Below are 14440 nucleotides of genomic sequence, written 5' to 3'. Positions count from 1 at the left end.
CACTGTGACTGAGTCAGCTGAGTTATGAGTATATTTAGAAGGACAACATCTTGGTCTGGGTTGTCGCCTACTGACACATCCTCAGAAGCCGCTGTGATGACATCGCAGATGTATTCAGATCGGCAACTGAAAGAGGTCAAGGCGTCCTCATGGAGACGCCGCTGCCTCTCTGTGGAAATCCTTTTAACAGATATGGTGTTTCGTTTAGTCGTTGCGGATTGAGGTGAAAGGTTACACGAACATTTAGCTCTTAAAATCTGATTTCTCTGACAAAATAAAAAACTCTTCGGTGTGAGTTTTAGCTGAGCATTAGAAATATTAACCAAATATTAGGCAATGAGCATTAAAGATCAGTTTACTCAGCCAAAACAAATGTTTATATTTTCGTTGTGAATCCCTTCAATTTCAGTCTGTCGGTGTTACTGTGGAAATGTGTTGGGGGAAAAAATGACTCACTGTGTGGGTTTTCCTCTCACAAACAACATAAACAACACACAGCAGAATGTCACAAACACTGCGCCTGGATCACAGCACATATATCACATCCTGCGCTTTGGTTAAATGTGAGATGTTTGGAGGTGTTTTGGTTTTAAAAGTGTGCTCTCTTCAAATCAGAAGCTGAGGACGGTGACGGTTATGAGACCGACCACCAGGACTACTGTGAGGTCTGCCAGCAGGGTGGAGAGATCATCCTGTGTGACACGTGTCCCAGAGCGTACCACATGGTCTGCCTGGACCCCGACATGGAGAAAGCCCCTGAGGGCACCTGGAGCTGCCCGCACTGCGTAAGAAACAAGCTCATACCCTCAGGTTTTAACCTCATAACTGACAGCTACTTAAAGAAATACATAACACATACATTTTTGAGTTTCAGACAATGGCACCTCGAGGCAGAAAAGACACTTTTTAAACATCGACTGCAGTATAATCCACCTTTTTGGCATTTTATGTACGTTACAGAAATACTCCACCCACAAAATATAATTTGTGTATGAATTACTCACCCTGTTTTACCTTGAATTCCTGAAGAAAACTTTGCTTTTCTTGCATGCCTCCAGGGTTAATGATGAATCCAAAAAACAGACATTTTTGGATGTAGTGAAGTCATAGGGATCAGTGTTCAACAACAGCAAAAAAATTTCAAAATATTCATTTACAAACTCACACAACTCATACAGTATAATTTAAGGTTACATTTACACTGATATGTTTCCTTTTTAAAATGCATAACTATTGCCACATTTACACCTAGCGTCCACTCTACTCTAGTGTCTTGGAACCCCTAAAATGGAGACCTGTGAAGAGCTGCTAAGCCCGTTTCAGTTTGAAAACTCTGGGGTTGTGATTTAGTCTAGACAGGCAAAAACAGACTTTTTAAAACAGTGACACAGACACCTCTATTCACTTCCTGGTTGGGTTTTATCCCTCACAATGTGTCAGGCTAAAACATTATAGCTGTGCCTACATACCTTTTGTAATGTCATCCATCTTGTGTGGGTACTCCTTTCTCACTGCCATGGCTACCTCCACACTAGATGATACTCCTGGTACCACTATTATGTCACCGTTTTTGCTTTGCAATGACTCCCAATCTGTTTTCCACCACCATGACTGGCTTATACTTTTGTGTTACTTTCAGTAATAGTTCCACCTCGTCGTCAGTCCAAGCACTGAAATCTCTGGCCTAGCTTTTCGCCTTCTTTTTAGTTTTATCTGTAACTAAGCAACCATCCGTAGACAATCTGCTTCGTGATAAAACCAGCACACGCATGCCCAGTGTTCATATATGGTCATGTGATATGCATTTTCAGGAGTGTTAGTGTGGACGGAGACTATTTCTGAAACAGTGCTAAAATGCTTGTGTACAGAGCTCGTTTTTTTTTTAATTTTCAAACGCCATTTTGAAAAGAAAAAACATTAGAGTGTATGTGGCCTAAGTGTCATTTATCCAGTTGTTTGCTCAGTATTTGTCAACAGATGGCCCCTTCTGATGGGGAGCTGAAGTAAAAGTGAGACTTTTCTTTGCTCCCTTCAAAGCCACACTCCACTGACAAAAACAGAAATTTTACCTCGCTGAACACAGGAGCTGCTGGTCTACCACTGCCTCCATCATTTGGTTTGTTTGATGAATCTGAACCAACCCTTTAAAACACCAAAGTTGCACAATAATACAAACAATTTACCACCCTTTCTTACAGCAAAATTAGCATGTATATACAGGTTTTTTTTTAAAAGACTCCTTTCCCACTGCCAGTAGACCAGAGGGGTGCACAGCAAGTACTGAGCATACAACTGGATAAATGATACTTGGATTATACTGTATGAGTTGTGTGAGAGTTTAACGGATGTTTTGATATAGTTTTACTGTTGTTAAACGTGGTCCCAATTTATTTAATTTGACTTTCCTCCATTATTGGATTTTTCATTCACCATGGAGGCATGTGAGAAAAATATAGTTTTCCCCATATATTCAACATAACATGAGGTGAGAAATTCATATACAAATGGTCATTTGGGAGGTGAAGTATTGTTTAAAAAGGCTCAAAAACACTCATACTTTCTCCACAAGTCCTGAAACTAGAACAAAATCAATCTCTGTGTCAGCTGAAAACAGAATTAATTCATGAAGAGGGATTAGGAGACTTTTTTTTTTTAAATAAATCTCTCAATGTGATGATATTAAAACATCTTCACAGCAGTTATTAACTTATTTATTTCATCTCATTAAAACCAGATCAAAACCCTCAAAACATGATGTTTTTCTAGAACTGGAGCGTTGTGTTTAAAGTAAAAAAAAAAAACACCTGAATTTTTCTTTTGATTCCAGGAGAAGGAGGGCATCCAGTGGGAGGCCAGGGAGGAGGCCTCAGAAGGCGAGGAGGACAACGGCGACACTGGAGAGATGGAGGAGGACGACCACCACATGGAGTTCTGCAGGGTGTGTAAAGACGGAGGAGAGCTCCTCTGCTGTGACTCGTGCCCCTCGTCGTACCACATCCACTGCCTCAACCCTCCACTCCCAGAGATCCCCAACGGAGAGTGGATCTGCCCCCGCTGCACGGTGAGTCGCCAACAGTCAGTCAGGGTCAGCCGGGCTGATTGATGTGATGTTTGACCTGTCAGAGCAATGACAGCTGACTCGCAGGAAAGTTTGTTCATCAATCCAGTGGTTATTTGTGCTCTCTCTGCCCAGCGCTGCTTGATTGGAAAAAGTATTTTATGGATCCGGGAGGTATTTCTGTGCTTGTTTATGTCAGCACGGCTCAATCAGTGGTTTACAAAAACAACCCTGGTTTTATTCCACAAAAAACTCAAGAAACCAAAGCAGAGCTACATTTAGGGAATCTCTGCGTAACCAGGGAAACATGAAGCAGATTTTAATGCATCCATCACATCTGTAACCACAGCAGCCAAATGACTCCAATGAATTGTGTATGGAAATCCTGTGATTCTGCGTTTTGTGACATGTTTAGAGAAATTTAGTGCATTAAAAAAGAGCTTCAAAAATTATTTAGAAAGCTGAATATGTCGATCAACAGAAAATAATATATGAACGATGAACAATGTAAGAAGATGTGCATAAAGTGTTTTAATACATAGGAGAAAATAAGCAAATTAATAAGTAATCTGCCAGTTGTTTTCTTGATTTATCACTTTGTTTATAAAATGTCACTACATAATAAAAAAAAAAATTCCATCACAGTTCCCTAGAGCTCAAGATGATGATGTCATTTCTATGCATTGTTTCTACCTTACCAACAGTTCTACCTCAAAAAATTCAGTTTACAACTGAAAGGGACAAAAATGAATTGGATGTCAACAGTTCACAGTTGGTCAGTTAACTTCCAAGAATATTTTTGACAGGCTACATGTGTTGGCCTATAGATCAGTTTAGCTGCTCTTCATTTAAGTGTATTGCGCACCACTGGGGCCTGCTGGGTGCTAGCTCAGCTCATTTGGTGATTAAAGCTGGTATCGATGTCACTGTAGAAACATACTTCTTACCCTCTCATCACTCCCCAGGTTGCACCAGTCAGTAAGTCGCTCAGTTTTGAGCCGAAAACCCTGCTAGCTGTGTTAGCAACGTTAGCAGTGTCAGCACAACTAGTGGTGGTAATATAGTTAACAGTGCTAGAGGGGGTTTTACAGCTCAGAATGAAGCCTCTTACTCACCTGGGCTGCCTGGGGGGAGACCGGATATCAGTGGTAATTGCTGAATGAGGCGCTGATAGCTAGCTCCCACCAGACCCAGGTGGTACACAGGGGTCCATGTCATTGGTCCGACAACCCATTAGTCCGACGGCTCCCGGCGGGCGTATTTCTGCCTTGATGGTGCGCCGCGACCGGCTCTGGGTCAGCTGGGAAAGGCTTGAGGCGAAGCAGGCTCACAGCTTATGTGTTTGTCACTTTCTTTTTCATTTTAACCCACACCATGATCTTTTCCTGACCCTAACCAAGTGGTTTTTGTGCCTAAACCTAACCAGACCTTAACCACAGGGCATCATGATGATTTCGGAACGGACTGCGGAACAATGGGTTTAATATGGTCGGAACAATGGGATGTCGGAACAATGGGATGTCGGAACAATGGGATGTCGGAACAATGGGATGAAAATAAATAAACACACTTGTCTCACACACTTTACCCCATAACACACCTTTCTTGTTATCTCTGAACAGATAAACTGAAGGGTAAATTTGAGGAGTGTTTTTTTTAAATAAACCTGAGATAGAAAGAAAAGGGTAATATTAATAATAATTTTTCTCTGTTTCCCCCCCCTCAGTGTCCGGCCATGAAGGGGAAGGTCCAGAAGATCCTGACATGGAGGTGGGGCGAGGCTCCTGCACCCACACCAGTCCCCCGTCCGCCAGATCTTGCAGCCGACGCACCCGATCCCGCCCCGCTGGCAGGGCGTCCAGAGAGGGAGTTCTTCGCCAAGTGGTCCAACATGTCATACTGGCACTGTTCCTGGGTCACAGAGCTCCAGGTGGGTGGGATACACTGACACAAGAAAAAAAAAAACATTTTCTAAATTTCTTCTCTAACCTCCTTCCTCCCTTCTCTCCCCTCCAGCTTGAGCTCCATTGTCAGGTGATGTTCAGAAACTACCAGAGAAAGAACGACATGGACGATCCACCGCCCATCGACTTCGGCGAGGGAGAGGAGGACAAGATCGTTAAGAGGAAGAGCAAGGACCCTATGTACGTACAGCTGGAAGAGAAATACCTCCGCTTTGGAATCAAGATGGAGTGGCTGATGATCCACCGCATCCTCAACCACAGGTTAGCATGGGCGCGCACACACATATACACACACACACACACAAAAGTTTCACAGACGTGCTTTGATGATACAACTAGAAGTTTTTTTATTTACAGTACTTTATTTTAAAACAGTTGCAAGATGTAGCGTTTTTATGAAGCCTTTATCTTCCTAACATTGAAGTAACAGCTAGTGATGGAGTGATTATGAAAGCAGACTTTAAGACCCGCGCCATGAACGGTTAAGTTTCACTTTCACTGTGTTCTGACGTTCTGCTGCTCCATCTGTGTCCTGAGTCGTTCTGCTCTCTGAGTGTGGTGCAATGAATAACTAAACTGTAAATAAATTCTGACAGAGTTCCTAATGAATGGGCCAGCTCCAAAAATAGACAAGTGACAGATGGGTTTTTTTTGGTGGCAGGTCCCAACAAATAAACGTGTGGAAGACCCTGCCCTAAGAAAACAGAATTTAAGAGCAGAGGCTACACTTTAGCTCTGTCTCATTCACACAGAGCGTGCAGACGTACCTACATGCTCTGTACCAATGTTGAGCAGATAAATCGGGTGCATCCCTGGTAGCAGCCATGTAAAAATAAAACTGCTTCAGGATCTTTTATCAGAATAAAGAATATCCAATTTCTGATAATTGTGTTAAAACCTTTCCATAAAAGTGTGTTCCTGTTACTTTCTACTGATATATACGTAGACGTTCCCCTGAGAAGATGCTCCACCCAGTCTATTTTTTGTCCTTTCCCAAATTTGATTACTCATTTAACCTTTCATTTTGCAAGGACAGTCTCTGGAGTTTGGCCATTTCCCCTTTTTAAGAGCCAGAATTTACAAGCAGCCTTTACCACAAGAGGCCTGCTTATGAATATTGTTTCTTTCCCACAACACCCATCCACTAAAAAAACATTTTTACCACATTTTTAAGGAACATGGTGTTCTACATTCACACACCTTCGCTGTATGAGTAACTGTATCTGAGGAATGGTGCATTTATTAAAAATAACCTTAGAAATTCAGCGCTGGCGTTAATCCAAACTCTTCCCTTCTTAGATGTTTTGCATTTTAGATATTGGTGTTAGGAATCATCTTCCAAACATGAGAAAAACTGAATCAAAATGAAATTTTTTCCTCTCTTTGTTGTGTGTTCCAGTGTGGACAGGAAGAACAATGTCCACTACCTGATCAAATGGAGAGAGCTGCCGTACGACCAGGCAACCTGGGAGGCCGACGACATGGACGTACCAGAGTTTGACACCTACAAGGTGCAGTACTGGAACCACAGGTGAGATACAGGCACAGGGCAACACCTTTTACTGCTAATACACACTCTCAAACAACACTTACTGTGTTACTAAATGTGCATGTTTGTTTCAGAGAGCTGATGATGGGAGACGAGGGAAAACCTGGGAAGAAGATCAAGGTGAAGGGACGAGTGAAGCGGCCTGACAGACCTCCTGAGAACCCTGTGGTAGATGTAAGTCCACAGTATTTTACATTTCAGCTTTCCTTTTTAGATTTAGACAATTCGGCTCGTATGTTTTCTGTAAAGTGTTCTATAAAGTATTGTGTCTGATCAGGGCACTTTTGTGCAGATGTGGCCAGGGAGGAAGCATCAGTAGATAAAGAACTGAACATATAACCAAACCATATCCAGTGTTGATTTAACCCTAATATTGACGGTATAATTCCTCTGACTCTTGCTTATTTTGATCTTTTAACTCCTCTCAGATGTGCCATTAAATCTTCTTTTCAGAAATGACCTTGATCATTTTTACCTGCCTTGTCTTCATGTAACTGTTGTGTCTGATCTGTGCTCATAAATCTGTTCTTTCTCTCTTCTCTCCAGCCGACTATAAAGTTTGACCGTCAGCCAGAGTACCTGGACAGCACAGGGGGAACGCTGCACCCCTACCAGCTGGAGGGACTCAACTGGCTGCGGTTCTCCTGGGCTCAGGGCACTGACACCATCCTGGCTGACGAGATGGGTTTGGGAAAGACAGTCCAGACTGCCGTCTTCCTCTACTCGCTCTATAAGGAGGTGCGTGGTTGTGAGACTCTGGGTGATGTTGTAAAGGTGTACTCTCATTTTGTGGCGAAATACTTTGGAGATGCTTCTTCTTAATCATTTTGGAAACATGAACTGCTACACTATACTGCATGTAAAGTTAAAGTGAGTTTTGACTTTTAAGTCAGTCCTCTTCATTATCTTTATTTAATTTTTTAAAATATTTAATTTAAAATAACAAATTTGACCTTTCTAAATGCGGTTTTGGCTCCTCCATTGCGTGTGTAGCCGTCTGTAGGGAGCTGTCGTCCTATTGGCCAGGAGCCATCCAGCCATTTTGTATAAGCCAGGTGAAATCTGACGACATTAAATTCAATCTCAAACAGTAAACATTCACAGATGCTCATCATGTGAGCAGCTGCTGCCACCTACAGACAGGAGGCCAGAATACACTTCCTGCCAGAGCAGCAGGAGACCTGACGACATTTTTAAACAAAATTTGATGATTTCATTTTAAGTGTTTTTATGTTTTTACACTAAAGTTATCTCTCTATGACATACGCTTCAGATTATCTGCTTTGGAAAAAAAAAAAAAAAAAAAAAATGCAATCAAGTTCAGAACAAGGGAAGAAATCAAATGACTGAGTTCCTATTACAATACTTTACACTGTAGGGTGTTTGTCATCATTAGGATGCAATGTGTAAAAACATTTGTTCCCTCATAAGGACATACATTAATAACTTTAAGTCCTGAGATCATAAAGGTAATTTTAAGCTATGGGTGCTTTCAAATGTAGATGTTACTTTGGTCTAGTTGTTATTTCACATTAGTTAAAAACAGACCATTGGTTGCTCTGTTTCTGAAATCATGGTGTTGTATTTTGCATAACTTCATAGTCTTTTGGGATCTTTGATGCCTTATCGGTCTGATATCTGCAGATCTTCTTGTTAAGTGCACAACTTCCTCTTGTTTGGAAAACAACAACACATGACTGCTGGTCTGTAGGACATTTGAACTGACTTCCACTCTCCACCTCCAGGGCCACTCTAAGGGGCCCTTCCTGGTCAGCGCTCCGCTCTCCACCATCATTAACTGGGAGAGAGAGTTTGAGATGTGGGCCCCGGACATGTACGTGGTGACCTACGTCGGAGACAAAGACAGCAGAGCCGTCATCCGAGAGAACGAGTTCTCCTTCGAGGACAACGCCATCCGAGGAGGGAAGAAGGCCTCCAGGATGAAGGTGAGAGGGGACATCAGTGAAGAGAAAACTCACGAAACAAATAACTTTAATAGACGTAGATAAGTTTTAACATCTCTGTTGTTTATTTCCTCCAACAGAAAGACTCATCGATCAAGTTCCACGTCCTGCTGACCTCCTACGAGCTGATCACCATTGACATGGCGATCCTGGGCTCCATAGACTGGGCCTGCCTGGTGGTGGACGAGGCCCACAGACTGAAAAACAACCAGTCCAAGGTACAGACACACACTCTGTTTTCTCTGGTAGTGTAGCACCAATTCCAAAAGTCTTTGCGTCTCTTTACTGCATAGGCTGCCTAGTTTTGTGAGGACCCTCTTTATATCAGGGAAATACTTGGTATGAAATAATCAGTCCTTTTAAAGCATTCAGATGCTGTCGTTAATGCCCCATGGATACAGGTTGTCTTTTGCACAAACATGCAATAAATATATTCTTTTAACCATATCAACAGTAAAACTACATCCTGCTTGGAATTATGTTTGATTCAGAAGTTCTACTGTCAGAATATTTTCTACAGTTATTTCTTCTGAGCTGCTGGAATAAAACCGTTAAAAACACGTGTGAATGTGAAACATGTGCCGCTGTGACTGGACTTTAACTGAAGCTGAAACTGTTAACATGTTGTTCTGTGTTTTTTCCTGCTGTAGTTTTTCCGGGTTTTGAACAACTACCCTCTGCAGCACAAACTGCTGCTGACTGGAACTCCTCTGCAGAACAACCTGGAGGAGCTTTTCCACCTGCTCAACTTCCTCACACCTGAGAGGTTCAGGTAAGCATTTTTAGACTCCTCACCACACCAACAAGGCGTGCCTCCAGGTGTTAGATGATGATCTGTTGATCAGTAGTGAAGTTGAAGGTGAAGGTTTTATTCTTAATATTTTGTTTAGCGAGCCTGGAACTTATTATTCTTAAGGTATGAAGTCTTTAAATAACAATAAATGCTAATGAACTCTTATGCCTCGCCCTTAAAGATCCAGTTTGTAGGATTTAGGGGGGATATATTGGCAAAAATGGAAAATGGTACTCCTGTCAATGTTTTCGTTAGTGTCCTCCGGGTCCTCCTCTAACAGAGAGCACCATGTTGTTTTTAAACTAGCTCAGAACGGACAAGCCATACACTGGCTCTAGATAGGGCCAATTATGTTATTGCGCTTTGGGGGTTTGGGGTTTTGCGTTTTTGTGTCGGCCATTTTGGCTGTTAAGCAATTGATTTGAAAATGTATTTACAGTGTTAGAGAAACACTGGTAACTGTATGGGCAGGTTACATTATTCATTTTATGTCTGTACAGTTTTTACAGTTTTTTTTACTTACTATATGTTGCTCATGATGCCTCTTGTTTTTGCTTTATCTCCTTTGCTGCTGTAACACAGCAAACTTCCTCACTTTGAAAATATCAAATGATTATCAGTGGTTTACAACCTTATTTTGACACGTGACATTTTAAAAACAAAGCTATGTCTATTTGTGACCCCTCCTCACAGTTTGCACCTCAGTTCTTTCTGACAGTGTTCTATTTGAATACTTGAAGTTGAAGGTTAAAAATATCCAGTAATTCAAAGAAAACCAGCAAAGATTTTGTGTCAGAGAAAAGAAATGTATTTTGTTTTTCTGTCATCTCGCACCTTCTCTGATTTGTACATTATCGGCTGTTTTCTAAATCAACAAGCATTAATTTAAAGCAGCTTTGAGGGTTTTAAGAACATGTTAAAATTGAATAAATGAGTTTGCCAAGGTTTGGTAAATTGTTGAAAACAAAAACATTCACAGCAGCTGGAGTCTGTAGGGTGACCACACAGCTGAGTGGTAACTTGTCCTCCTCTCTCCGCAGTAAACTGGAGGTTTTCCTGGAGGAGTTCGCCGACATTGCAAAGGAAGACCAGATCAAGAAGCTGCACGACATGCTGGGTCCGCACATGCTCAGGAGGCTGAAGGCTGACGTCTTCAAACACATGCCCTCCAAGACAGAGCTCATCGTCAGAGTGGAGCTCAGCCCCATGCAGAAGTGAGAACAATGATACTGTTGTTCCTTTAAAAAGATCAGAGTTTTATACAAGTGGAGAAGTACATTTTTTTTTAGAAGAAAAGAGTAAATGTGTCTGTCGTCTGTTAACAGGAAGTACTACAAATTCATCCTGACGAAAAACTTTGAGGCTCTGAACACCAAAGGAGGAGGAAACCAGGTGTCTCTGCTCAACGTTGTCATGGACCTCAAGAAATGCTGCAACCATCCCTACCTCTTCCCCGCAGCCGCTATTGTACGACCCAAACACTGTTTGTTTTAGAGCTGAAATGTGTCAAAGATTTAATTTTCATATCAGGAAGCATACTTTTAAAATATAACTTCACTTTGGATCAAACTTTCCCTGCAGTCGTTTCAAAGTTTACAGAACCTAAACATTTGATTGGTCGCTCTAAACAGGAAGCTCCAAAGATGCCCAATGGGATGTACGATGGAAACGCTCTCACAAAGGCTGCTGGGAAACTGCTGTTACTGCAAAAGATGATGAGGAAGTTAAAGGACGGAGGACACAGAGTGCTCATCTTCTCTCAGGTAACAGAGACCTTCTTATTCATAAAACCTCAACACGTCTTCCACTTGGCACTCGTATTGTGACGTTAACCAAAGTTTTGATGATAAATATTCATTGATGTCCTTTTATTAATGGACTAAATTTAAATTTTAGGCATAAATAAAAAAAAAATATTGACATTGGGGCAGAATTTAGCAAGAGCTAAAAATACTGCTTCTAAAAATAAAATTTGTGATTTCTTACGACACATTAAAGATGCTAACTCAAACTAAACTACAATTGACATAATTCAGTAAAAATATATCTATATATATAATTGAAACAAGATGGACTGAACTGAAACAGTGAGTTTTAAAGAGTCAGAAATCACCTTTAACTAACAAGTCGCGCCCTCTGTGTTTTGCTGCAGATGACCAAGATGTTGGACTTGCTTGAAGACTTCCTGGAGAACGAGGGCTACAAGTACGAGAGGATTGATGGAGGGATCACTGGAGGGATGAGACAGGAAGCCATTGATCGCTTCAACGGTGAGACTGAGAGCACAAACTCCTCCTTTTTTATTCTTTTTCTTTTGTTTCTTCAGCCTTCCTTATTTTTTTACTTTGATTTTCTTTATGGATTCTCTAACCCTTCACATGAATTTAAACTATGGGTAACTAATAACTTCAGTTTTAACTCACTTTTTACCTGCTATGTTGTTATTAAAGCTGCAGGTATGGAATCTGATCATTAAAGCATACTTGTTTCTCCATGGTTCTTTCCCTCAGCTCCTGGTGCTCAGCAGTTTGCCTTCCTGCTGTCAACGAGGGCTGGTGGTCTGGGTATCAACCTGGCCACCGCCGACACCGTCATCATCTACGACTCTGACTGGAACCCCCACAACGACATCCAGGTACAGCAGGATCACTGCTACTCCAACTAATTCTACCAGTTTCCATTCACAACAAAGTGAAGCTTTAGGCAGAGGTTGTATCTGAACTTGGTTTGAACTTTTGGGGAAACATAGAAGACATTCTTTCTGATTTTTTTTTTTTCTTTTTTTATGTCCAGATATCTTGAACATGATAGTCGGACATTGCTTACTCCTTTTCACGTTTATGTGACTATTCAACGTTTATTTTAACTGAAAAGTTCCCAGAGACGCCTCTTTATCTAGCTCTGGTGTTAAGATGTTATTTTGACAGCTCATTACTCCTCTTCCTGTGTGTGCAGGCCTTCAGCAGAGCTCATCGTATCGGTCAGAACAAGAAGGTGATGATCTACCGTTTCGTCACCAAGGCCTCCGTGGAGGAGAGGATTACTCAGGTGCAGTACACAGAAAATCGACTACTTATTAATGTCAACTACAGCCAAGAAAGTGTCGCTAAATGGATGCGTTGATGTGGCTGCTGCTTTGTCTAAGTGACTGCAGAAAAGGAGGAGAAAAGTCTTATATTTTACTGCAAGACTAGGACGATCCTTTAAACGTCTGCCCTTAGCTGCATCCAGAAAAGAGGCTGCTTTGTGATAAACCTTTGAGACAAAGAACCCGTCATGTTTTTTTTAATCTAACATGTTACCAAATTGCTCCATCTTTCCTCCTCTGTCCAGGTTGCCAAGAAAAAGATGATGCTGACTCACCTGGTCGTCCGACCCGGTCTCGGATCTAAGACAGGCTCCATGTCCAAACAGGAGCTGGACGACATCCTCAAGTTCGGAACAGAACAGCTCTTCAAAGACGAGGGAGAAGGCAAAAGTAAGATAAGCCAGAGAGCCTCGATGGACAGTTGAAGACACTTAGAAGTGAGATGCTTTAAACTGATGCGTGTGTGTGTGTGTATTCAGGTGAGAACAAGGAGGAGGACAGCAGCATCATTCACTACGACGACAAGGCCATCGACCGTCTGCTGGACAGGAACCAGGACGCCACAGACGACACGGAGCTGCAGAGCATGAACGAGTACCTGAGCTCCTTCAAGGTGGCTCAGTATGTGGTCAAAGACGAGGAGGAGGAGGTGAGCGAAGATGTGAATCCTGATTTTCCAGAGCATTAATCTGACATTGTTGAATGTAGGAATACGCCAGTTTCGCCTTGTTTTGATTGGCAGGTGGAAATTTTGTTTAATTTGTAAAAATTGCCCTCTACAACCCTTTCCATGTTTTTCCTTTATTTATCTGCTCTCTGCTCAGGAGGAGGAGGTGCAGCGGGAGATCATCAAGCAGGAGGAGAGCGTGGATCCAGACTACTGGGAGAAGCTACTGCGTCACCATTACGAGCAGCAGCAGGAGGATCTGGCCCGCAACCTGGGCAAAGGCAAACGTATCCGCAAACAGGTCAACTACAACGATGGCTCACAAGAAGACAGAGGTAAGGACGGAGTGTTTTAATCACTCAGAGCAATCAGAAGTTTTAAAGAAAAGGTTTTGTCACAAGAAAAGACGGCATTCAGGACTCTTTCTCCACCTTCCTTACCCTGAGTGAGTCGTGAACGCACAAACGAAAACACAACAGATGGATGTTTGTGTGTCACATGGGTGTTACCTCTTGAATCGTGAGACTGCATTACCCATAATGCACAGCATAGAACTGCCATGATCTAAGCCTGTTCGGCAGCAGGAGGAAAATGCCGGAGCCGCCCACACACACTTAAAAACACTGTGAGAAAGAACAGTTGTGATACAACAGGAGAGTGTTGTTCATGCAGTGTTCATGAGCTTAAACAGGAACATCAGTTCATAACAACAGCAGTCAGTAGCCATATATTCAATGTGGGGTGTGTCTTTATCTCACCCTCTGACAGATTTAAGAGTTCATTCATGAAACCTGGAGCCCTGCTCATGTTGAGGGTTGTATAATGATGTTCAGTTCATAAGAAGCTGTGAAGGATTTCTGACGCATTCTGGCCCCCTGAAAGAGCTTCTTAATATAGTTGAGTGGTCAGAAGTCTTACTGGACTTTGTTTTAAAAATCTGTTTTGTTTTTGTCTCACAGCTGATTGGCAGGACGACCAGTCTGACGGCCAATCAGATTACTCAGTGGCATCTGAGGAGGGAGACGAAGACTTTGATGAGCGAACAGAAGGTAAGAACCATTGTTTGTGTTTCTCTGTAGCAGAGGTGGCGTTAGACTCTGTCATTGATCGTCATTTTGACGGACAGGGTTGTAAAAATTCTATCAATCTATTACTATACGCCATTTTCATTTAAAAAAAAAATTATAAGACATTTGATAGAATGTCACTTTCATTTATTCATTCATTTTGGTAATAATTGATATGCAGAACAAGCTTATAGATTCTACATTTATAAGGGCATGGAGAGAAAAGATGAACAAAGAAGGCAACCATGCAGTCATGTTTTCTGTCAGCACCACACAGAGCAGATGAATCT

General features: G+C 41.9%; 1 protein-coding gene across 2 annotated transcripts in view; it reads left to right on the top strand.

The window, feature by feature from the left end:
- chd4a (chromodomain helicase DNA binding protein 4a) overlaps window positions 1–14440 on the top strand; it is a 37019-nt gene that overhangs the window by 14300 nt on the left and 8279 nt on the right. The window contains exons 9-28 of one of the 2 annotated variants that reach the window (XM_050033939.1): window positions 619–785; window positions 2828–3061; window positions 4785–4988; window positions 5075–5283; window positions 6422–6553; window positions 6646–6745; window positions 7118–7309; window positions 8317–8517; window positions 8616–8753; window positions 9186–9307; window positions 10369–10542; window positions 10654–10795; window positions 10960–11091; window positions 11481–11598; window positions 11839–11963; window positions 12284–12376; window positions 12662–12806; window positions 12896–13065; window positions 13241–13418; window positions 14043–14132. In XM_050033939.1, coding sequence (XP_049889896.1) covers window positions 619–785; window positions 2828–3061; window positions 4785–4988; window positions 5075–5283; window positions 6422–6553; window positions 6646–6745; window positions 7118–7309; window positions 8317–8517; window positions 8616–8753; window positions 9186–9307; window positions 10369–10542; window positions 10654–10795; window positions 10960–11091; window positions 11481–11598; window positions 11839–11963; window positions 12284–12376; window positions 12662–12806; window positions 12896–13065; window positions 13241–13418; window positions 14043–14132 — 3066 coding nt within the window. Of the gene's footprint in view, window positions 1–615; window positions 786–2827; window positions 3062–4784; window positions 4989–5074; window positions 5284–6421; window positions 6554–6645; window positions 6746–7117; window positions 7310–8316; window positions 8518–8615; window positions 8754–9185; window positions 9308–10368; window positions 10543–10653; window positions 10796–10959; window positions 11092–11480; window positions 11599–11838; window positions 11964–12283; window positions 12377–12661; window positions 12807–12895; window positions 13066–13240; window positions 13419–14042; window positions 14133–14440 lie in introns of both variants that reach the window. The other variant, XM_050033938.1, reaches the window with a different exon arrangement.

The sequence above is a fragment of the Epinephelus moara genome, chromosome 22 (genome assembly GCF_006386435.1).
Source record: "Epinephelus moara isolate mb chromosome 22, YSFRI_EMoa_1.0, whole genome shotgun sequence".
NCBI lineage: Eukaryota > Metazoa > Chordata > Actinopteri > Perciformes > Serranidae > Epinephelus > Epinephelus moara.
Note: the sequence above shows the minus strand (reverse complement) of the source record. Positions and strands in the feature narration are given on the sequence as shown.